A 23,288-nucleotide genomic window follows, 5' to 3' on the forward strand; every position below is an offset into this window, starting at 1 on the left:
ATGGTGACACTTTGTTAGAGATATCCATTTACAAGCAACATGAATGAGGCTAATTTTCCCCCGCACTAAATGCTTTCAATTTGATTTGAATTAATAAATATAAAGAAATAAAATAATTAAAAGATAGAGTGGTAAAATAAAGTAAATTGTGTTTCAAATGTATTCATAGTCAAACTTATTATATCAACCATGCATTTTAACTATGCACTACATACTTGTTACATTGAAAAACACCGCTATACCATTTTCTAACCTTTTTCTGTATAAAAATCCAAGGACTTGTTTGATGCTCAAATTTTGCACAGTCACTGCAGGCCTTGAATGCTTCTCAGACTACAGACAGCACTGAGCACAGGGTTGTTGTCAAGATTCACAAACTGCAAATTAAAGCGTTTATCTGTGATTTACTGCTGCCAGAGCCGATCCCTTCTGTATGAACCAAACAATAGGTCACTGTTCTATTTTGTATCCTCATAACATCTCCACAGCTCAAAGTAAACACTGCGAAAACAACTGTGGTATTTTTAAATTCAGGATGAAAGATGGTGACAGTTGATTTGCACAAAGTTGTTGTTCAGATGTGAAGGTTGTGTGGGGCCTGTTGTGTAACTTTATTTCAATGTGCAAAAAGTTTTAATATAAGCTGTATCAACATAATGATCTAATCCCACATTATATTGTACATTTCGTAGTGGAGGGTCTGTCACCTGCTTGTCTCCATGGAGATTTGCTTTGCTATTGCTTTGCTTGGAACGTTCCACTAAATGGCATTAAACATTTATCTTGCTTTTTTTTTTTAAATCACAGACCTTGAATAACATGCATCCTATAAGTGCTTGGGCTCGCCTTTCTGCAGCTTTGACCTGTAACTTTTTGTTTTGTCTCCATGTAGATAGATAGATTTAAAGTCATACTGTGAAACATTCCAGGTAAAGCTTTAACACTCTGGAGCAGACATGTCAAATTCAGGCCCAGGGGCCAAATTTGGCCCGCAATATAATTATACTTGGCCCACGAGATCATATCAAATATATATTAGAGCTGGCCCGCCAACTACAGATAGACTATAGAGACATTATTAATTTGAAATTATGTTATTATTTTATATTTTGCTTCTTCTGGATTCAGAGTTTCAGCAAACCTATTATTCAACATTTATTGTAATAAGAAAAGGTTTAACATTACATATCTCAAAAGAAAAGAAAACATGCAGATGTTGTTTAAATTTTTCAATAAATATTTAGTTTGACCCACAACTTAGTCCCAGTTTTTAATTTTGGCCCTCTGTGAATGTGAGTTTGACACTCCTGCTCTAGAGACAAACAGTTGGTCCTCAAACAGAAGAGTTACAAAGTGCATCTTTAATTGCCCAAATGTGTGCTTAACTCAAACATCACAAGTATAAATCCTCATGAAACTGAGGAGCAAATCAATAGACTATCTCAGTGTATATTTGTAGAGTGAAAATCGATTATTCATCACAATCACTACTAAAAACATTGTGTTTATTACCCATTACTGACCTTTCAAAATATAAAACTGTATATTTATCAAAGCTTTCTTAGTTCACCATACATTTGTAGCACACTCTGTTGAGCCAGACTATATCAACATACTGTACATATTAGCATTAGCATTATCTCTGAGCCTTCATCCTTGGCTTGGACACACACAAAGACAGTTTACTGAGCAGCACAGCCAACAGCCAACCTCCTCAGACTCCACACCAAAGTCCTTATGTCACAACATTAGATGTCTCTCTTGCCCTTCGTTTTCTGTCACTTATCTGGTAACAAGAGCCGTAATGGCCGCCTTCTGCCATCCAAGTGGACACAAATATTCGTCCCAGCGCGTTTTAAACACCTGTTAAGACTCCACTTAGCCAAAATCGCTGAACTGTGTGAACGGTGTAGTTTCGCTGCCTGAGAGATCCATGGAGCAGACAACACAACAGAAAAGAGTATGACGATTATATGTTGAAATAATGGTTAGTTTTTCAAGTGGCTTTTTTCACATAGTAACAAAAGTTGTGTTGAGATGTATCAGTAAATTTAATTGGTTTGTTTTATTAGAGGATGCTTTTTTATTCGAAACTGGATAATGATTTTTGCACATCATTCCCATAGGTTCAATTAAATAATAACAGTTGTATTCACTGTAGTCCTTTTAACATACAAACAGCATTTTTAATCTTGAAAGTATATTTTATTTTCTGCTGACGTTTTCTAATAACAGAAATTGAGATTCAGGGTGGCACCAGCATCCAAGTGCCCAGAAGACCACTTAAAAAAGTTAGAAGTTGCTCAACATAAATAATAGAAGTAAAGTGGATGGTAGTGTCCTAACCTCTTGTATCCAAGTGAAAACAAGATTTCACATTATTTTATTCACTTTACTGCCTAAAACGGGTTAGAGAAGCTTCATTCTCTTTATCCTGACAAACATTCAAGCTACTACTGTCTACTTAAGCAATAAAATACATTACAATAAAATGCAAAATAAGCCTGCATATTGGTACCAATGTTTAACTTTGATTCATTAAAAAATTGTAATAATAAAGCACTGGATTTATCACATATGAAGACACCTAAAACCCATTATATCACAGTATTCAATCACTTCACACACACACATTCATACAATTATTTGTGCTAGACTTGCCTTAATTTTAAAGCATTAAATATACAAGAATATATTAGCGTTTTGTCAATATTTAATTTGAGTTTTTTGGATACCACAGAGGTATTATTACCGCACTCAGCCCTGATACAAAGTGACAGAAGATTACCCAAATCAGACCACTTGCTCATTTAAATGTCTATACAAGCAAACACGCGGTTAGAATCATTGACAGTTGTAAACACTCGAGTCTGTAGTCTTAAGTGGTCAGGAAATCCTCTCAAAGCATCCCTGTTTCTGTCAGAGCCACTTGATTTAGCCTTCTCCTCCGAGGGCAGCCGACTGTGTTTACAAGCCAGCCCAGTGCGTCCTAGCATGCGCCGTGCCTCTCCAGATCAGTGTCAGAGCTCCACTGCCCCCGCTGCACCGAACACACACACACAAGCACACGAGCGATAAGAAGGGACACAAAATGACTCCCGAACAAGTGGGTTATCCCTCAAGATCACTACAGTCATTGCGTAAGTGGAGAGGTATTTAGTAGGGATGTAACTATATCCAAATCTCACGGTATGATATTGTCACGATATGCATCTCACGGTACGATATTTATTGCAATATTTTGTAGAATCTAACAGAACTGTAGATAGGATACTTACTGTTACCTTGACAAGACTTTGATGCGAATCATTCCTGACATAATCCCAAGAATTCAAGTAAAAAACATATTTCTTCATGTTGTCTGCACTGAAATGAATCATGGGATATGTAGTACCTTTGTTTATTAACTGTTGCTACTGTAAAAACATGCATTTAAGCAAAGGAACTCACTTTTTTTAAAATTTCGATTATTGTTACATACCTAGTATTTAGTAACACTATATTTTTTACCTCAGTGAAAAAAGGTAATATGAACATAACATTATTGTACACTGATATCTGGTCTTTATTTGCAGACTTATTTGTTATTAAAGTAAAGTAATACTGTAACATACCATTTTACTGTATTGTATATATTCAGAAGTGTTAAAAACTGTAAAATATGGAAAAGTTCTAGGCATTATCTTCATCAATCTTTATCAGTTTTATTATCCAACCAATTTGTTCACAGACCATTCTAACCTTTGTCTCTAATATACTGCACAGTACACTCATTAAAAGTTTAAAATTGTCAATATCATCATAAACTGTATAAAGAAGTGGACTAAGGGAGTGTGACGTCATCCATAATGTTCGGATCCAGACAAATCAAGCTCACCGAGGTTGGCAGTTATAAGGGTGAGTTCCATATTAGGAATTACTATTTATTTGTGGACAAAATAGCAGAATACAAACATCGGGATCATGTAGAGTGGGTTATTACGAACATTTTAAGACCAAAATGACAAGGCTCACTGCTGCAGTTATAGACAGAGGAGTGACCATTTCTTCAGTCAGTTAGAGCCAGACTCAATGGAGCCGAATGTGCCCCTCCACGCTCACTTCCTCTTTGGAATGTGCAGCTATCTGGTTAGCAATTTATATTATCTCTATATATTAGTCATTTTAACAGTCACTTCTTTCTCTTTGACTATGTTCAGACTGCAGCCTGAAGTGATCCAAATCTGATATTTTTACTCCTATGTGACCTGTATCTGATCTTTTAATGACAGTCTGAACAACACAGATCCGATTTTTTTCAAGTGCGACCCAGGACACTTGGATACGTGCTCCTAAAACCGATACATATCAGATCTTTTGACATGCGACTTCAATCTGAACGGCCTGGTCACATTCATCCCACCTACACATTGTACAAGTAGGCGCTCACAAATGTACACAAACGTTCTTCTCGTCATTCAAAAATTGTGTATGAACTCCGTGTCAGTGAAACAGCGAAGCACACAGCAATCCCACCACTCTTGGCTGCGACTCCAAAAACCTTGTCCTTCTCCTTCTTCATTCTTCAATGCTGCGTCCATGTTTAGGCGACTTCCATAAACACTGAGTACGCTCGCTGTGTGTGACGTCATTGTGTCCTCCAATGCACATGTAGGACACTTTTGGGGCATTTAAAGTTCACACTGGAGATCACATACAAGTCACATTTAATTGGAAATGTGAAAGACCTCGAAAAAAGTCTGATTTCACAAAAAATCCGAAATGAGCATTAAGCCCTACAGTCTGAACGTAGCCTTTGACACATCTTTAACTATATCATTGCGTCTTTCTATGTATGATTTTCTACTTGTTATGTAATAAAAAGGCGTTTTCATCATTGGTGGTTGTTGGAGCTGATTGTTTTTCATATTGGCTTTGTGATATAGATCTTGGACAATCTCAAGTGTGGACTGTTGTGTGAGTCAGGTGTGAGCCAGTCCACAGATGCAGTTCTCTCTCTCTCTATCAGTCTACCTCTCGCTCTTTCTCTATCCGTCTCTCTCTCTCTCCCTCCCTCTCCTTCCGTCCCTCCATCCCTCTCTCTGTCTCTCTACCTCTCTTTTCTTCCCCCTTGCTCGCGCTCTCCTCTCTTCACTCATACTTTTTTTGCTTTCTCTCTTATCTCTATTCATCTACCTTCCTTGCTTTCTCTCTCCTTCCATCTCTCCCTCCCGCTCTCTCCCCATATGTGTCCATCCGACCATCTCCCTCAATGCTCCCCTCTCTCTCTGTCTTCTTATTTCTCCCTCTTAACTTTTTTCTCTCACTCTCTTATCTCTATCATTCATCTACCTTCCTTGCTCTCTCTCTCTCCTCCCATCTCTCCCTCCTTCTCTCTCCCCATATCTCTCCATCCAACCATCTCTCTCAACCCTCCCCTCTCTGTTCTCTTCTCTATCATTAATCTCTCCATCTCTTCCATTTGTTTTCTCTCTCTCTCTTATCTCTCTCATTCAGCTACCTTCCTTGCTCTCTCTCTCTCCTTCCATCTCTCCCCATATCGTTCCATCTTTCTCAACCCTCCCCTCTCTCTTTTCTCCTCTATCATCCCCCCCCCCTTCTCTGTCTCTCTCACTTTTCCTCCGTCTTTCTCGCTCTCTATCTCTCTCTCTCTGTTCTGTGTACGCGTCCCTCTCTCTGTCTCTCTCTTTCTATCTCTCCATCCATCCATCTCTCTATCCCTCTGTACTTGATGGTAGATTTCAGGCCGCTGCTGTTTTAAGGCGAGTGACTCAGACAGTAATGGACCTTCTTGTGCTCCTGCCTGCCTACCTCCGAGATTTAACACCCACAATACATCTCTCTATCCACTGCAAACTCGCACATAACTGTACACACTTAAACACATCATTTATCTCAACTCGACCATTTTGTCTTGGTCCTTCTCTGTCCCCATCTCCCCCTAAGATACTCCCAACACATTTAACAATAAAACATGACTAAAAAGATGTCAAGAAATTGTTTAAAGGTCCTATGTTACGCAAAACTGACCCCGTGAGCTTTTGCATGCTGAAAATGTCTTACTAGGGATGTAATGATATCCAAATCCCTCGATCTGATATTATCCTCTACATCTCACGGTACGATATTTATTGAGATATTTTGGAGAGGCTGATATAATTGTAGATGGGACACTTTTTTGCTTTTAAAATACCTTGACAAGATTTTGGTGTGAATTATTTCCATCGTAATCACAAGAATTCAGGTCAAAAACATATCTCTTCATGTTGTCTGCACTGAAATGAATCAAGGGATATGTAGTTCCTGATGTTTACAAGCTGTTACTACTGTAAAACCATGAATTTAAGTAAAGAAACATGTGATTCGGTATATTGTGACAGCCTACGATATTATTGTGAGACTTTTGACGATACGATATCACGATATTTCAGTTATTGTGACATTCCTATGTGTTACCTCATCAAAAACATACCTGGAGTTGTGTTTTGTTTCATTCACACATGTTTGAGAAATCCTTTGTTATTATTAGTCGGTTTACATCTACAAAACTCAAAATGCTCTGGTCTACCTTGGGATGTCATGAAGTTGTGGTTTTCAAGTTAACATCTACTTTTTAGAGACTGGAAATTACAGGGTTACTGATGATACAAATGATTCTAGTGGAAGTGTATGGAGTTTAAAAACACACTGGAGCACTTTCTGTATCACCATGACATCACAAGGTGGAGTGTTGAGTGTTTTGTGGTTGAGAAAAGAACCTAAATATCCAGGATTTGTGTGTTAAACAAAGGTGAATAAAACAAAACACTCCTCCAGGTATGTTTGTGATGGGGAAACAACATTATAACATAGATCAGAATAAAGTGTAATACGGGCTCTTTAAACTTGTATTTGCTGCTTAATGACTTTTCTAAGACAGGGCTAAAGTTCTATTTACAGCAAAACAATGATTCTATTTAAACAACACTAGATTTGATGATGGTGCTTTAAAATGATTTATCAACAACTGACCAAACCGGTAAGGACAATGACTTCTCCTATTTTTGTTAAGAGAGCTTTGTCCACTCACTTTAATAGTATTTTTATTATAATGTTGTTTCCTCATCTAAACATACCCAGAGTTGTGTTTTGTTTGTTTTATTCCCACATGTTTAACACACAAACCCTGCATATTTAGTCTGAGTTCTTCTCTCAAACAGAAAACACTTCCACCTTGTGATGTCATGTAGTGAAACAGGAAGTACACCACTATGTTTTTATACTCCATACATCATCACTAGAATCATTTGACTCTCAATCTGACTGGCAATCAACTGAATAAAAGACAGCTGTTAACTTAAAACCTACCACTTCATGACATCACAAGGAGTTTTTTCTGCGTTTTAAGCTTTGGAGGGTTACTCAAACATGTGTGAATGAATCAAAACACAACTCCAGGTATGTTTTTGATGATTTAACATGACTTAAAGCTCACAAAAGTCAATTTTGTGTGTTATCGGACCTTTAAAATAAAACTGTAGCCATTATCTGATTGTTTTAATATATCCTCCAGTCTGCTGCTCACACACAGACTTTCCTCATGCATTTACATAATAAATTAAAAATGTCATCTTGGATCTTGGTAAATTTCAACTATAGTTAGATAATTGCATGTTATTGTGTATTTTATTCTAAATTAGCACTTAGGTCTTGAATTCTCTTCAATTATACAGGCCTCACTATATATTTTGTATGCCAGCCATAACTTCACATCTATTATTGAGGAAACTGTTGAATTTTAATCCGTCTTATGTCTGTCTGCATGGAGGGACCTCGAATAACCCGTAGCTCCATTCCCTGAACTTGGTCTCCTCCTCTCAGCCTGTAGCCCCCCTGACCCATCCCGTTTACTCCTGTCTGTCCCGTAGTCTCCACCCCTCTCTCCTCAGACTGCACTGAGTCATCTGTCTCACCTGGTGAATAATTAAAACGTCCCCCTCCGTCTGGACTGAAGACTGTTTGTGCGGGAACGCCAGGAGGCGGCGAGACACCAAAGACAGACAGAGAAGGAGAGAGAGAAACAGTTGGCAGGCATAATTGACGTTGAACTATCTAGCTTTTCAGGTGGGTGGGTGGAGGAGATGGGGTCTATTTGCTTGTCTCCATGGAGTTGTTAAAGGTGTACTGTGTAGCTTTTCAGGTGGGGGGGTCTGCCAGCTGTTTGTCTGTATAAAAAATACTATAATTTTGCCTAGAATTCTCCACAGTACAGCATCAACTCATAACGTTTCTATGGGGATAAGTGGTTGGTGCCACCAGGGCAAGTTATTACTGGTCATATCTGTGGAGAGCAAGCTCATGCACAGTGAAGATGCATGTATTTTATTACAAATAGCAACGCCTACAATGAAAAAAAAGCCATATAAATATTTAATACCTTACTGATGAGCATTACAGGCAAAACAATAGCATCACCATGAAGACAAGCAGGAACATTCCTCCAGAAAGTTACACAGTGCACCTTTAATGCTTTGGCTACAATGTTCTAGCCATGCTGGCGCCACCTAGTGTCTCCACACAATTTCATTTCTCTCCAGCAACTAGGTCAGGAATCAAAATACACTAGATGCTTCGCAAAAAAACGTGGAAGTAGGAGTTCGGGCACCAGCCAGTCAGCTAAGAGCCATAGATTCTGTGTTGACAACGATTCCCAAGGTCGAGGATTTAAAGCCAGAACAAAGAGAATGTTTGGTGAATTTTATCAAGGGGAAAGACGTTATTGCCCTTCTTCCTACAGGATTTGGGAAAAGCTTAATATACCAGTTAACCCTGTTAGCTGCGCATTACATACATCACGACCAAATAGCAGCGATTGGTTAAATAGAAAAAGTACCCATCTACTGTTGATTGAACGAATCCTAATGGTGCAAGGTCAGACAGTTTCCACAAAGTGAAACCAGCTGATGAATCAGGCTAAGAGTGTTCCACAGTACAATAGCACTTATTAAATTACAGAAAATATCTTGAACCTTCCTTGAAAAACACGCTTTCTCATTGTCATACAGTAGTGTAGTATTTGTAGTCTGTACTTTATATCTTTCAGTGTTCCTGATTTAAAGTAGTTATAATGTAATGGCTGAACGGTGCATTTATCTTGTATTTCTACTCCAGTTCAAACATGGCCGCCGTCTTTTCCTACCTGATGCCGCAGAGCAGTGGTGTGCGTCTGGCAGCTTATGTCATCCTGACTCTGAGAGCGAGTCAGAGTTTAGTGATCCCACAAAGAGCTGCACATTTGGCCTCCAGATAATTGGACTAGTGCCACTTAAAAAGGAGTAGGATATGTGTTGTTTTGCCTTCTGCTCGTGCTGTAGTACTCAAAGTCCGTATCACAGCTGCTCCTCCTGACTCAACAGTTTTCAAGGTTTTAGGCACGTCACAGGCAACAGGCAAAAAAACTGAAAATTAATAATGTGACGGTCAAGATAGATGAATTACACGGGAAGATAATTTGATGTCATACTTATATAGATAACGACTTTTGCACAGAGGAAACGAAAGATTGTTATGAGTTAAAATGACTGGATTTAGAATATGAATCTTGTTTTGAGTCGTTAAAATTTACTTACATGATCCTAGATTATTTAACAGATTTAATTTCATTTCTGAATGGTTTTAAGTCTATTTTTGTTTGTAAAAAGAAAACAGTATATTTTTTCCACATTTGTGCATTTTATTTGGTCCATCTGCATTTCTTTTTTTAGTTAAATAATTCTACATGTATAAATTATATAATTATATAAAATTGTATAAATATTACAAGCATGGATTCATTTAAATAAAACTGTAAGTGAATTACGAGGGAACACAACTGTTCATACAAGCTCATACAAGTTTTTGTGTAGTATGTTCCTGGTTTTGTGCACTTACTTACTACTTACTACCACCGATATCAATATTATGGCTTTAAGTATCTGCCAATATCCGATACCAGTGTAGGGATTGAAACTGTCATTTTTTCTCTCAAAACACAATTAACTTATTACAAAGTTGATCTGATTGTGTTGTGTAACTGTTCTGTATCCTGCAAGTAACTCAGTAGCATGCGGTGTGCCACCAGGCCTCCGTAGAAAGGCAAAACAGCACAAGTTAAGGGGACGTTCCGAATCGTGGTCGTTCCAGTTTTCTCAGTGACCATAACAGTTTAGTAAAGGACATCGCCACTACAACCGTTTTTCAAACGGACAGACGTCAAGGATATAATTTGAAACTATTTAAGTATACTTTTGTCCCACAGTGATTTTACATTTTATTGTTCAACCACTGCTTGCCTTGATTGCCCTGACCGCACGTCACTGAAGTAATAACTACTGAACAGCTTTGTGTGAGTCAAACATGAGACATCCAAGGCATATATAAGTCAGTAAAGTGTCATACAGGATATCAGCTGAACCGATATCATGGAACCAATACCTGATCCAGCAAATTTTCCTGGAACAGTGCCGATATTCGATTCCAGTATTGATAGCAACAGCAATCTGTATTTATTGTTGCCTTCAGTGGCCTCTAAATCACCTTTTAACTTAAGTCAAAGCATAAACTGTGCTCTCTCTCCCTCTCTCGCTCTGTGCTGATGTGTTCTTCTGAATCAGCATAAAATAATCCGTAGACTTGGAAATATGGATCGCCTTTATTACATTGGTTTTGGCGCAAAGCTCAATGCAGTAAAATGCAGCATTGGCCCCGTGCTCACCCACTTCCTGGTTTATCTGTTTGTGTCTGATTGCATAAGGAGGATAAAATTCTCAACATAACCATTGTGATTTTCATTTGGCTGGTAGACTTGAAAAGCTTGCAGCAGCACTTTGGAGAGCTATGTGGTGTTAGAATACATTAAGAGGACCAATCAGATCATTATGTAACAAAGCAGTGGAGTAAATCAGCACACTGGAGTCGTTTACCCACAATGCTTTGCTCTAATAGCCGCGCATATCGCTAATTGGAAAGAGACTGCAGTGTGGAGGTGCCTAAAGTTTAGATTTCTGCCCGAACTCAAAAGTAAGCACAAAATATTATTGGACTACTTGAGCTGTCAAAACACTCTTCATAAAGTCAGATGTAGAGGAAACTATCTAAGTGACTAAATAAATGTCTGTAGTTTAAAGTTGTACTACTGTAAATTCCAGACTATAAGCCGCTACTTTTTTCTCACACTTTGAACCCTGCGGCTAATAAAACGATGCAACGAATATATGGACGGATTCTTTGTTTGGCACATTGTCCGTTCATATATACAGTCTATGGTTTGGCAACACAGCAGATACACACAGCCTGAGTGCAGAAAGCGCCGCTGTCTGTGTGAGTAACACATAGAACATGAGTTAACGTGAAGTGATATTGTCAGCGCACTCAAACAGTTTATCGCCGTGTGATAAAATAAGTTATGATGTTAAATGAACATTAATGAGGGGGATACATCTTACCTGTATGTGTAAATGACGAGAAGAAACGTCTCAAACTTCAGTAGCCGGACATCCACTCATACCTGATTGATAAAAATATACCCACCCCAGAGAGAGTCTGAAATCTGCTGAAATCCTCCAAGACACTGACATGATACAGATAGGACAGAGACTCTTTCTGCAGGAGACATGCGCAGTAGTAGAGCGCAGGGAGAGGCGGAGTGATGAGTTGAGAAAGATTCTGTTTGATTGTGTTTTGAACAGTTTTTTGCGCTTCATACATACACCCTCCTCATGGAAAACGCACAAAGAAATACAGATGATGCAGCTTTTAAGTTAAAGGCAAAGGCTGTGGAAGAAGGAAACAGAGCTGCTGCACGTGAGCTCGGCATCTGTGAGTCGATGGTGAGATTTTGGTGAAGCAGCGCGATGAACTGACTCAATGCAAAAAGACGACGAAAACTTTCAGAGGTGATAAAAGCAGACGACCCGAATTTGAAAAGGTTCTTAAAGACATGGACACCTACGGTTTATATTCAGGTGTGGCCTATATATGTACAATTTTTAAATTTTATTCAAATTTAGTTGATGCAGCGTATATTCAGGTGCGCTTAGTATTCCGGAAAATACAGTATGTAACTTTTCTGGTGGAGTGTCCGACATCTGCTTGTCTCCTTAGAGATATTATTGCCTGTGATGTTTAACAGTATGGCATTAAACTTAATCTGTTGTGTATTTATTCTATTACAGACACTTGTTAGTGTTATTGCGTCGCTTTTCTCCATGGAGATAGATAAGTTTTACTGCCATACTGTTAAACATTCTAGGCAAGTGCATTTTATGGAGACAAGCAGATGGCAGACTCATAATCCAGAAATGTTACATAGAGCACCTTTAATTTGAGCTATAACTTGCACTTGAAAAAAAAAAAGAATTTACAACACTGACTGCAGTATTTGAGACATATATTTTTATGTGTCCCTGTATTCAAGGATAAAGCCTGTTCTCCTTGTCATCTGAGGTAAAACTGTGGCAATTCAATCGTCAGTAAATGTCTCCCCAAAAAGAAAATGTAAATAAATGGCTATAACAAAAACAATAACTGTATATTTTTATGATAAACACCTAATATAGCAGCTGTTGTTATGAACTATAAAAACACATCTAAACTGCTGCTTTGAAATACTGCAAAACTATTCATAATTCAATCTCTGAGCATCAATAAGACGCTTATAAAGAATGTATGACCCTTTATTAACACGTCTGCTTCATAGTATGGTCTTAAATATTATTGAATTATTTCAGTCCAAACTCATGAATTATAAATGAGCTGTAATGAACATAAGCGGCCACAATAAATTCTGTCTTTATCTGTCATCCTAAACTCAAATTACTATAGGATCCTGATTAAATTACTGATTGAATTATTGATTGATCTTGGACAATGCAATGGCCCAATTAGATTCTCCCAAATGTGTGGCTCCTACCCCCACTTCTCCCCCCGTCTCCCCCATCTCCTCCCTTGCCCTTATAGACTTCTTGAGCACTAAACATAATATAATTAAATGGATTTCAATTAGAGATCAACGCTGGCATTGTGCTGCTGCTGCTGGTGGTGTCTATGGCAGGATACTACAGTTAAAACATTTTATTTAGTGGCCTTTTTATCTACATAGTTTTGTATTTTCATTCACAAAAAAACATGCCTACTTTATTGTCTGTAAATGTTTGACAGATTTAAGATTATATTTTTTCTCTTTTCTTTTTTTTTTTTCAAATTTGACTATCTTTACATCTGGTTTTGTTCCACCTAATCCACCTTTGTACCACCTAATTATGTCAATTTCATTTTGATTCATTCAGAAACAGGGCTTTTGGTGGCAGCAGCAAGAACTTTCTGAGAAATGCAGAACCTACAACAATGCCATAATCCAGTTTAGCAATTGTTATGCCAATTGAGTTACATAATAGTAATTTCCATACTATCTAAAAACCAAAATAGGCAAACCTTTCAATATTGGAACTGGGGAAACACAGGAGCCCTCACAATTTGATACAATAAACAATACATGACTCACGATACGATATTATCATTATATAGTCGATACGTGAGATAAGCGATAAATTGAGCATGATGATACTCTGTGATATATTGCAGTTTTTTACTAACCAAATGCATTTTAGCAACAATATTTCTTTGTTAAATAACTTCTTGTGTCAAGTTCATATGAAACATATCTTTTTCAATTCTATATCATCAAAACATTGAATATGTCAAGTGTATTGAATAAAGAAGTTTCCTTTCACTAAATAAGCAACAAAATTGTAGTGTAGTGTTGTCACAGAAAAAAAGACAAAAAATTATTTTGTTGAGCAATATTGATACAAATCCATGTATCATTTGTTCATTCATTTCTCAAAATAAAACCAAAAAATAAGAAAAAGCTTAAACAACTATTTTCTTCATTATTTGTCTCCAAAACCAAAATGAAAAAAATGTTTTTTTTTTCGATTCATTTTTACAGTTTTGTGTTTAAATGAATAATGGAAAAAATGGATAATGGCAGTTTCCCGTTTACATGACTGTGACGCCGAACTGAACCAGGACTGAACCAGGACTAAACCGGTCTCAGTCCTGGTCTGGTCCCGGTCTCAGTCCCAGTCTCAATCCCGATCTGGTCCTGGTCTCAGTCCTGGTCTCAATCGCGATCTGGTCCTGGTCTCAGTCCTGGTCTCCATGGCCCCGGAGGTGCACCCATGTAGACTTTCAGGTGATCGGGACTGAGACTGGGACTGAGACCGGGACTAAGACCAGTTTAGTCCTGGTTTAGTCCTGGTAGACCTAGTTTAGACCTGGTTTAGACCTGGTAGACCTGGTTTAAACCTGGTTTAGTCCTGGTAGACCTGGTTTAGTCCTTGTAGACCTGGTTTAGTCCTGGTTCAGTCCTGTTTTAGTCCTGGTCCTTGGTTCAGTTCGGCATGGCAGTTGTAAGTCACAGAAACCGGCCCATTACAACTATATAGTATCACCAAATGTAGTATTACGGTAGTTTATTTTTCCACAGCCCTGTTCAATATTATGAATTTGAATATTTAACTGTTGATGTTTTGAAAGAAGTCTTCACCATTAGCACTTTGCCGTCTAAAACAATGCTGCTTTTTGCTTGTTTTGCTCGTTGTGGCTGTTAGCCGTTTGATGCTACTTTCTTCATTGATGTTGTGCCTCTGCTTTGCTTTGCTCTTTGTCGCAGCTTCCGCTAATAACGCCCACGCCTGGCAATCCCAGTCACGTAAGTTCTACTGTTTTATTCTTTTCTTTCACTTCAGCCTGTTGAGCTCACATCTGCCCCCTGCTGCTTTTGGCTGGTGCAATCTTTGGCAAATTCGACTAATCATGATTATTATTTTACTATAGACCTTAAACTATATATCAGGTGATGAAAGAGTTGAAAAGTGATTGTGGATTAGTTAAGAAAGTTCAAAAAGTAGAAATCATATTAAATAGAATAAGCATAAATAAATGAAATGTATTTTAACATCTGATATTGTTCTGCTCATACTTTATCAGGGCTGTAATGATGCGCTTAATTCACTAAATACTGTGTCTTTTTGGATGGTTTCCCTGCCATTGATACTTTAAAGGTCCATTGCGTAACTTTCAGGGGGTTACATCTCCACAGATCTGACCTGTAATTTGGTCTAGTACTGTCTCCTGCTTCTTGTCTCCTTGGAAATAGATAAGTTATAAACATTCTAGACAAAATAACCTTTCCATGGAGACAAGATGGTGTTGTACATAGTATATAGTGCATATACTGCACCTTTATTCTGTTTTAATGTGATTTTTCTCTTTTTTACCACATCACAATGCACTACAACATCCCTATTATGCTGTAAACACGATAAAATGAAAAGCCATCCTGAAACCTGAACTTGCTGTCCCAATTAATCCTCATTCATAAATTGGCAAACTGAACTGAATTTGTTAGTGTTTTTTTCCCTTTTAATTCCAAAATCAGTTTTAAAATTGCAGCCTGGGAAAAACAAACTAAAGCATCTGACCAAATCCTAAAACAGAATTTATCACACAGTTTCAGAAGTCAATTCTAGTTTCGTTTGATCCTCATTAGTTTTTAATAGTCCATATGTCTTGGTCTGAAAAGATCCCAACCTCTGGAGGATTTGGATTAACGACTCCCTCTAGTGACTGAAAACAACATGGTGCAGTTAATAAAGGAGGACACTGGCGCTGAATTGGCTCTAAGTAAATGTAATTCTCAGCCTCTAATAATATCATAGACCATACTGTTTGTTCATAATGGCAATTTAAGATCTAATTTATACTTGTTTCAAAGCATTAAATAATGCTTGAATACATAGCAGGTCTTTAATCTGGTGATCTGGCTCATTTTTTAATTCACAACCCCTTCTAGAACAACAATACCTGCTATAGAATTGGTACTGATATAAAAATAAATCCTGCTAAAATAAATTGCATACTATTATATACCTAGAATTAATCCCAAGTGAGAAAAAATACGATAAATATAAAATACAAAAGTCTCATTATCATTCTAGTGTATATCTGTAACTAGTCGCTGTAATATATTTGATTTTCTATCCTTCTCAACAGATTTGCCACAGAAAATTACATAAAAATATACGTACATAAACAAAAATGTAACACATACAAACACATTTCTCATAATTTACAACATTAACACTTTATTGTAGTCGTAGTTGTTGTCTTTTTAAATTTGTTTTGATTCCTAGCATTCCTATTCCTATTGAGAAACTATAATAAAAATAATTAAATGACATGATAAAAAACAGGTCAAAAACAGTATATAGTAGTGGCTGTCAACATAGTACCAGAGGGATAGGTTATCATCTCTGTTTTTTGTCCTTCCCAACAGTACGATTTGCCCCCTACCGGCCCAATGACATCGCCCTAAAGCCCCTGCTGTTCGAAGTGCCCAGTATCACCATGGACTCTGTGTTCACGGGGCGAGAGTGGCTCTTCCAGGAAATCGACGCGTACCTCAACCACAACAACAGCGGATCCAACCCCGGCGTCATCATTGTGGGAAATATTGGCTTCGGAAAGACCGCCATCATGTCCAGACTGGTCGCTCTGAGCTGCCACGGGACAAGGATGAGGCAGATCGCATCAGACAGCCCCCAGGCCTCACCCAAACGTAAGCACCAAAGACATGTATAATGTATTGTGTATAGTTAAGACAGATGGCAACAGTAATGTACTACTTGTATACCAAAATGATAAGTAAAAACCTAAATGTCTGTTTATTTTATGGATTAACCCAAACTTAAGCACCAAAAACATGTCAGATGTATAGGGTATGTCTATAATAATAGGAGCACAGATTAGGGGTGTGCAAAAATATCAAAATATCAATATATTGTATCGTTTAATGTGATGATACAGTATCGATATCGTGGGCTGCTGTATCGATATATCCACAAGAGTATTTTTTGCTGAATTATTTTGTTACAGTGGTACAGATTTGTTGCTTGTTTGGAGGAAGGAAACTCGTTATGCAACAAATTTGACATTTTTACATTGATGATTAAAATGTGTGTGTTTCATATGAACTTTACACAAGAAGGGGTTTAACAAAGACTTTTAGTATCACAGACATCATTTAACCTTTATTTGTATTGAACCGTATCGTATCAATTTGAAATATATCGCATCAAATCGTAAGCTCACTGTATCAAGATATGTATCGTATCGTCAACTTCTTAATGATACCCAGCCCTATTACACAGAGATTTTACCTTACTACATAAAAAGAAGGCAAGTACATTTTTGGAGCCCAATTTGTGCACAAAGTTATTCAAAAAATAAGAAAGGCATGTTAAAAGGTCATGAAGAGGTTATAAAATTTAGAAGAGTGTATAAATCCGTTAAATAAATCAGTCAAATGCAAATTAAACAGAACTGCTTTGAGCCTAGAAGTGAACATTGTTAGAGTTGTGTCCTCACTGTTCATATGAAACTAGGTCAAAACGAGGTACATTTAAAAATGGGACCTGAAATGATCTATCTATAGACACAAACATGCAACAAATTTGAAAGATTCTACCATGAAAAAGTTTATTTATATTTAAAACGAGAGATTAAAGCTTTAACTCATGGATTTTTTAATTGTTAATTGCTCTGACAACAGTTTTTCATCAAACTCAACAAGAACGCAATTTTATAAAACTTTTACATCTGTGCGCTGTTTGTATGTGCCAAATAATATCATTCAAGTAAAAAAATATGAAATTAAAAGTATAAATCACTCATCACAATATCAAAATGAACACACAATAATTACATAAATGAATGAACTTGTGAGGAAATACCAATTGGCAGTAACACTTTTCTCTTGAGTCTTGAGAGACATGTTGGCAGCGTCTGAAGCATGTTGTGTGTGTGTGTGTCCAGATGGAGAGGGCCTCCCGCTCACCCAGCCCCAGCCCTCACATGGGACCCTGGGGGGAGGCAGCTGTCCAGGGACCCCCGAGATGAGGAGGCGCCAAGAGGAGGCCATGAGGAGGCTTGCATCTCAGGTACAGTTCAATTACACTTCGGATTGTAGCGTGTACCCTTAAAATGTCTACATGCCAATCAAATAAAACATTACATAATTACAAAGCATTACAGCGTAAGTAGAGGTGGGGGAAATACCAAATATTATAGTCTAGTTTTAGTTTTGGAGATAGGCAAAACTAGAATATTAACTATAACTACAAAAAACTTGAAAAAGAGCCGATAAAAAATATAATAATATAACAAATATGAGGGCGGCAGTAGCTCAGTAGGGCGGCAGTAGCTCAGTTGGTAGAGCATTCGCCCACTGATCTGAAGGTTGGTGTTTCGAATCCAGCTCTCTACATAAACATCTCAGGTTGAGCGGTCAGATCCACTGACCCACAGGTTGGCTGGTGTGATTCCAGCCGTTGTGTCCTTGCCCACAGTGTCTGCGTACACTGGTGTGTGAATGGGTGAGTGGTTCCTTGTTGTAAAGCGCTTTGAGTGCCTTGAAGGTGGAAAAGCGCTATAGAAAAAATGTGACCATTTACCATGAGTTGTAATATTTCAGATAAAATGCATCATATTTTTTACAACAGTTGTCCAGTTGTCTTTTGCTATGGATCGTACCTGGACAACTGAGGCATTGCATGACGTTTTTGCACTTCTATGTTTAAAGGTCCTTTATTAAGCAAAATTGTTGTTGTTGAATGTTGTCACCTCATCAAAAACATACTCAGAGTTATTTCAAATGTGGCGATTTCCAGACAATATTATGCTAAAATGTGCCTGTAAATGTTACAGGCATATTTTAAATATTGGTTAGATTCAAGTATTGCTCAAATTTAATGAGCTGTAATATTAAAGGACCCATATTTATGCTATTTTCTGATCTTTTATAATATTGTTTCCTCATCATAAATGTACCTGGTGTTGTGTTTTGTTTCATTCACACATGTTTAACACACAAACAAACACATATGTTTTATATATATATGACTTCTTTCCTCAGATGGAAAACACTCTGTTTCACCTTGTAATTTCATATAGTAATACAGGAAGTGCACCACTGTGTTTTAAACGCCATTCACCTTCACTAGAATCATTTGCGTGATTTCAGCCCTGGAATTGACAATCTCTGCTGAACTAAAGGTAAAACGCGGCTCTCATGACATCACAAGGTGGAACAGAGCATTTTAAGCTTTGGAGAGGTACACAGACTAACTATAAAGGGTTACTCAAACATGTGTGAATGAAACAAAACACAGCTCCGGGTATGTTTTTGATGAGGCAACAACATTATAACATGGCTTAAAGCTCACAAGTGTTCATTTAGTTTAATATAGGACCCTGCACACTTCATCACACTTCATTCATTTGGTTCCTCTTGGCTTTCATCTTTATCGTTTTTATTCGACCATTAAAAGTCTCTAAAATGTCCCCTCAAAGTCCAGGTGTTCTCCGCCTTAAATGTTTGAAGAGAAAGTCAAGGTTGTCTCCCCCCTGCTGTTTCCACTCCGCTCCACAGACCCCTCTCCACTGGGGGTAAACTTCAAAACACACCAAGAAACATTAGGATTTTGTCTTTAACTTTGAAATGTTTAAAGCCATGACCTGTTTGAAATGTTGATGATTTCTATTAAAAAAAAAAAGTTTCCTTTTTGTCACACCTTGAAGCCCCTCCCCTGCCGCTCAGCCATCTGCATCCCTAGCCCCGGTCTAATGCATTATGCAGATGTGTTTAAAAAAGAAAAAACAACTTTGCCAGGGAGTCTTATGAAATATTTAAACCTGCAGAAGCCATTTCCCAGTCAGACTATTAGATCGTGTTAACTCTGTGCATTAATAATTGAGCTCCACTCCCGTTTTCACCCTTTTGTCTTAAGCCCCCTTTGTTCATCTGTGACCGAAAAATTACCATTTCGTTCTGATCAGACTTTCATTTTTTCATCCTTTCATCCTGTCTTTGTCATTGCCCCTAGTTCTGCTGGAAAAATCTCTTCACTTTACCTCTGATAGGAACAATAGATATCACACCTATAGGATATTACCAGTAGCAGGGTTAGGTTATATGTCAAAAAATAAATAAATGAATAAATCCTTTATTTTTACTGTTATTTTCAGGCATACATGACTATTAATGCATACAGTGGTTTCCTCTTTTCTGCATCATTTGGATCATCATCATTATATACTGATTAGAATTATTGTCAATATTATATAATAACAAAGAGCAAATATAGGAACTGGTGTCAAATAAGGCATAATTATTAAATATCTGCATGTACTATTTAGTTGTTTTTTGTTTTGTTTAATTAAGAAAATTAAAACAAACAAAAAAAATCTTCAGTAATAAATAAACATTTGTGAAGTTTGCAATAGTGAAGATTTAATTCTACTAGTGTGCGTACAAGATACTTTAATAAAAATAAAGTGGATATTTATTATTATAATTCTGACAAAAACATAAGGCAATGATGAAGAATATTTTGCTCAAACTATATAACTATTAAACAATAAACTAATATATTATTCTATCGCTTTATACTAGTCCAAATTTGTCCTTTACTTTTTCCAGTCCCCATTTTATCCGGGCTACCGCTCAGTGTTGTACCCATCTTTCATTCATTCTAAGATTCATTTGGATGTTTCAAGTACATGGGTGTGAAATCTAACAGCTTAACACTTGACTCCTTCGTGTCACAGTCATCTCACACATGCATGAGCTAACTCCAACTCGCGGCAGCCGGAAGCAATGAATTATTAATAGCAAAAACCGTACAGCGGAGCGAGAAGTATTATGCCCCATTATAATGTAATCATACACCATGAAGACGACTACAGATCCCAGGTGACTTCTACCAGGACTAGACACTGAAGAAATGTGTCTTCAAGTCTGTATGGGAATACTTTAAAGGTCCTATATTAAAAATTCTTGTGAGCTTTAAGACATAGTAGAATACTGGTACCTAAAAACATAGATGGAGTAGGGATGTAACAATAACCGAGATATTGTGATATTATATCGTCAAAGTTCTTACAATAATATCGTGGACCATCACAATATATCGAATTACAAGTCTCTTTGCTTAAATTAAGAGTTATGGTGCAGCAATAACTAAAAAAAAGACAGGGAACTACATAGACCATGATCCTTTGCTCCATTTCAGTGCAGACTACAAGAAGAAATAACAGTTCTAAACACTTTTAAGTCTTAGTTCTTTGGATTAAGTCTTATCAAGGCATTTTAAGAGGAAAAAGTAGCATATTCACAGTTTTGTTAGCTCCACAAAATATCGTGAAAATATCGTACACAGAGATTTGGATATTGTTACATCCCTAATCATGAGCCTCTCCACCATATCATGAACTTTCTCACAATACTGCAATAAATATCATACCATAAGGTTCATACCATGACGATATATATCGTGAGACTTTGATATCCTTACACCCCTAAAATGGAGTTATTTTTTGTTTCATTCACACCTTTGGTCATGTTTGAATAATCCTTTATCTTTTAGTCTGTCTACATCTCCAAAGCTCAAAATGCTCCGTTCCATGCTCTGTGATGCCATGAAGCAGTAGTTTTCAAGTTAATTCAGTTGGAAATTCCAGGTCCAAAATCATCCAAATGATTCTAGTGAAGGTGTATGAAGTTTAAAATCACAGGAGCACTTCCTATATTACCTCATGACATCACAAGGTGGTATGTTTGAAATAAGGAAACAACATAACACAGGTAGCAAATAGCATAATAGTGATGGTAGGAACAAAATAGTTTAATTGAATTTTGATGTTATATCTCTTATTTATTAAATAAGGTACGAAACAAACACAACTTAAGCATAGCTAAACTAGGACTTATCCATAACTGCATATAACAACACTGGATCTAAACAGGAGATAAATGGATCCAATCTGAATCAACTACAACATACCTAAGCTGTAACTACGACTGTACTGAACCAGGACAAAGTTTTGAGACTGACATAGTTTGGAAAAGGAAAAGAATAAATAAGTCATGGCTAAACTTTCACTAAACCAAAACTTAACAATATCAAATTTAGTACTAACTTAGGTCTAAACCAGAAGAAAACCAGAAAATATATCATTTAGCACTATTTAAAACTCTACCCACTGAAAAAGCCTCACACCACTAGTGTCATCCATACTATATTTTAAGAACCACTATGTTTTATAACTCCCTTAACTCCCTTGTCTCAACAAATGTTCCACCACTCAAATCTTATTATTTACCTTCAGGTTTCTCCAGTGACCAACATTGATTTAACATTACCTCTTTTCCCTGCTCTCTGTCTCCCCCAGGTGGTGGCGTACCATTACTGCCAGGCGGATAATGCTTACACTTGTCTGGTGCCTGAGTTTGTCCACAACATTGCGGCTCTGCTCTGTCGCTCTCCACACCTCGTGGCCTATAGGGAGGCACTACTGAGAGAGCCTCACCTGCAGAGTGTGCTCAGCCTGAGGTCCTGTGTCCAAGACCCCCTGTCCTCATTCAGGAGGGGCATTCTCGAGCCCCTGGATGCACTTTATAAAGGTGAGTAACTGCAATATGTACCAGAGCACTTTAAGTTAATTAGTTAGTTAGTAATGTAAAAAAAAAAGCACAACATCTCGTCATACTTATCAGACATTCAAAACATGGGCAATTAACAACAAAAAAAAAAGAAAAAAAATGGTTAAAAACATTCAAGCACTTTTATTCTCTGCCATTAACACCGCGTGAGTTGTGTGATAATCTGTGCCCTTTATTTAATTTTATATTCATTTTGATACTAAGAAATAGACTCAATAATCAGTGCCAATTCTAATACCACAATAGTAATAATTAGACAACAAAATGTGATTTTCAACATTCAATATTCTTTCTTTTATATTGCCATGTGGCCTTATATCTGTGTAATCCCTTGTCCAGGTATGTTCCACAGTGGTCTATGGGCGTATACTAGTCTATGTGCTCTTATACTTGTTCTGATACAGTTCAAGATCATTCATTAATTTGATTTGTTGAGCAAGGTACAACAAAAACAATTACACAAACAGGGATATGTACATTAACATATTTCGGACCTGGTGCTCAAAAGGAGTAGGATGAAGTTTAAAAAAAACCTACCCCAATTGTTTTACATAATCACTGGTTCACACTTATATGTTCGATGTTAAAGTATGCACAAAGTTTATCGTTCATGATCGTACAAAATAAACAGAAATCAGAGTAGTAATCAAAATGAAAAATGTAAGGATTTTTTTGTTTTTGTTTATGGTCGTACAAACTAATAATT

The 23,288-nt window shown here is 37.2% G+C and overlaps 1 protein-coding gene across 4 annotated transcripts in view; it reads left to right on the forward strand.

Annotated features, from left to right (window-relative positions):
* tanc2b (tetratricopeptide repeat, ankyrin repeat and coiled-coil containing 2b) overlaps positions 1–23,288 on the forward strand; it is a 271,242-nt gene that overhangs the window by 216,300 nt on the left and 31,654 nt on the right. For 2 of the 4 annotated variants that reach the window (XM_055150162.1, XM_055150159.1), the window contains 4 exons: positions 14,693–14,731; positions 16,358–16,639; positions 17,896–18,020; positions 22,312–22,543. In XM_055150162.1, coding sequence (XP_055006137.1) covers positions 14,693–14,731; positions 16,358–16,639; positions 17,896–18,020; positions 22,312–22,543 — 678 coding nt within the window. Of the gene's footprint in view, positions 1–7,368; positions 7,438–14,692; positions 14,732–16,357; positions 16,640–17,895; positions 18,021–22,311; positions 22,544–23,288 lie in introns of those variants that run through there. The other 2 variants (XM_055150161.1, XM_055150160.1) reach the window with 2 other exon arrangements.

This window comes from Boleophthalmus pectinirostris, unplaced genomic scaffold, assembly GCF_026225935.1.
Source record: "Boleophthalmus pectinirostris isolate CB_2022bp ecotype Guang Dong unplaced genomic scaffold, ASM2622593v1 HiC_scaffold_14, whole genome shotgun sequence".
Taxonomy (NCBI): domain Eukaryota; kingdom Metazoa; phylum Chordata; class Actinopteri; order Gobiiformes; family Gobiidae; genus Boleophthalmus; species Boleophthalmus pectinirostris.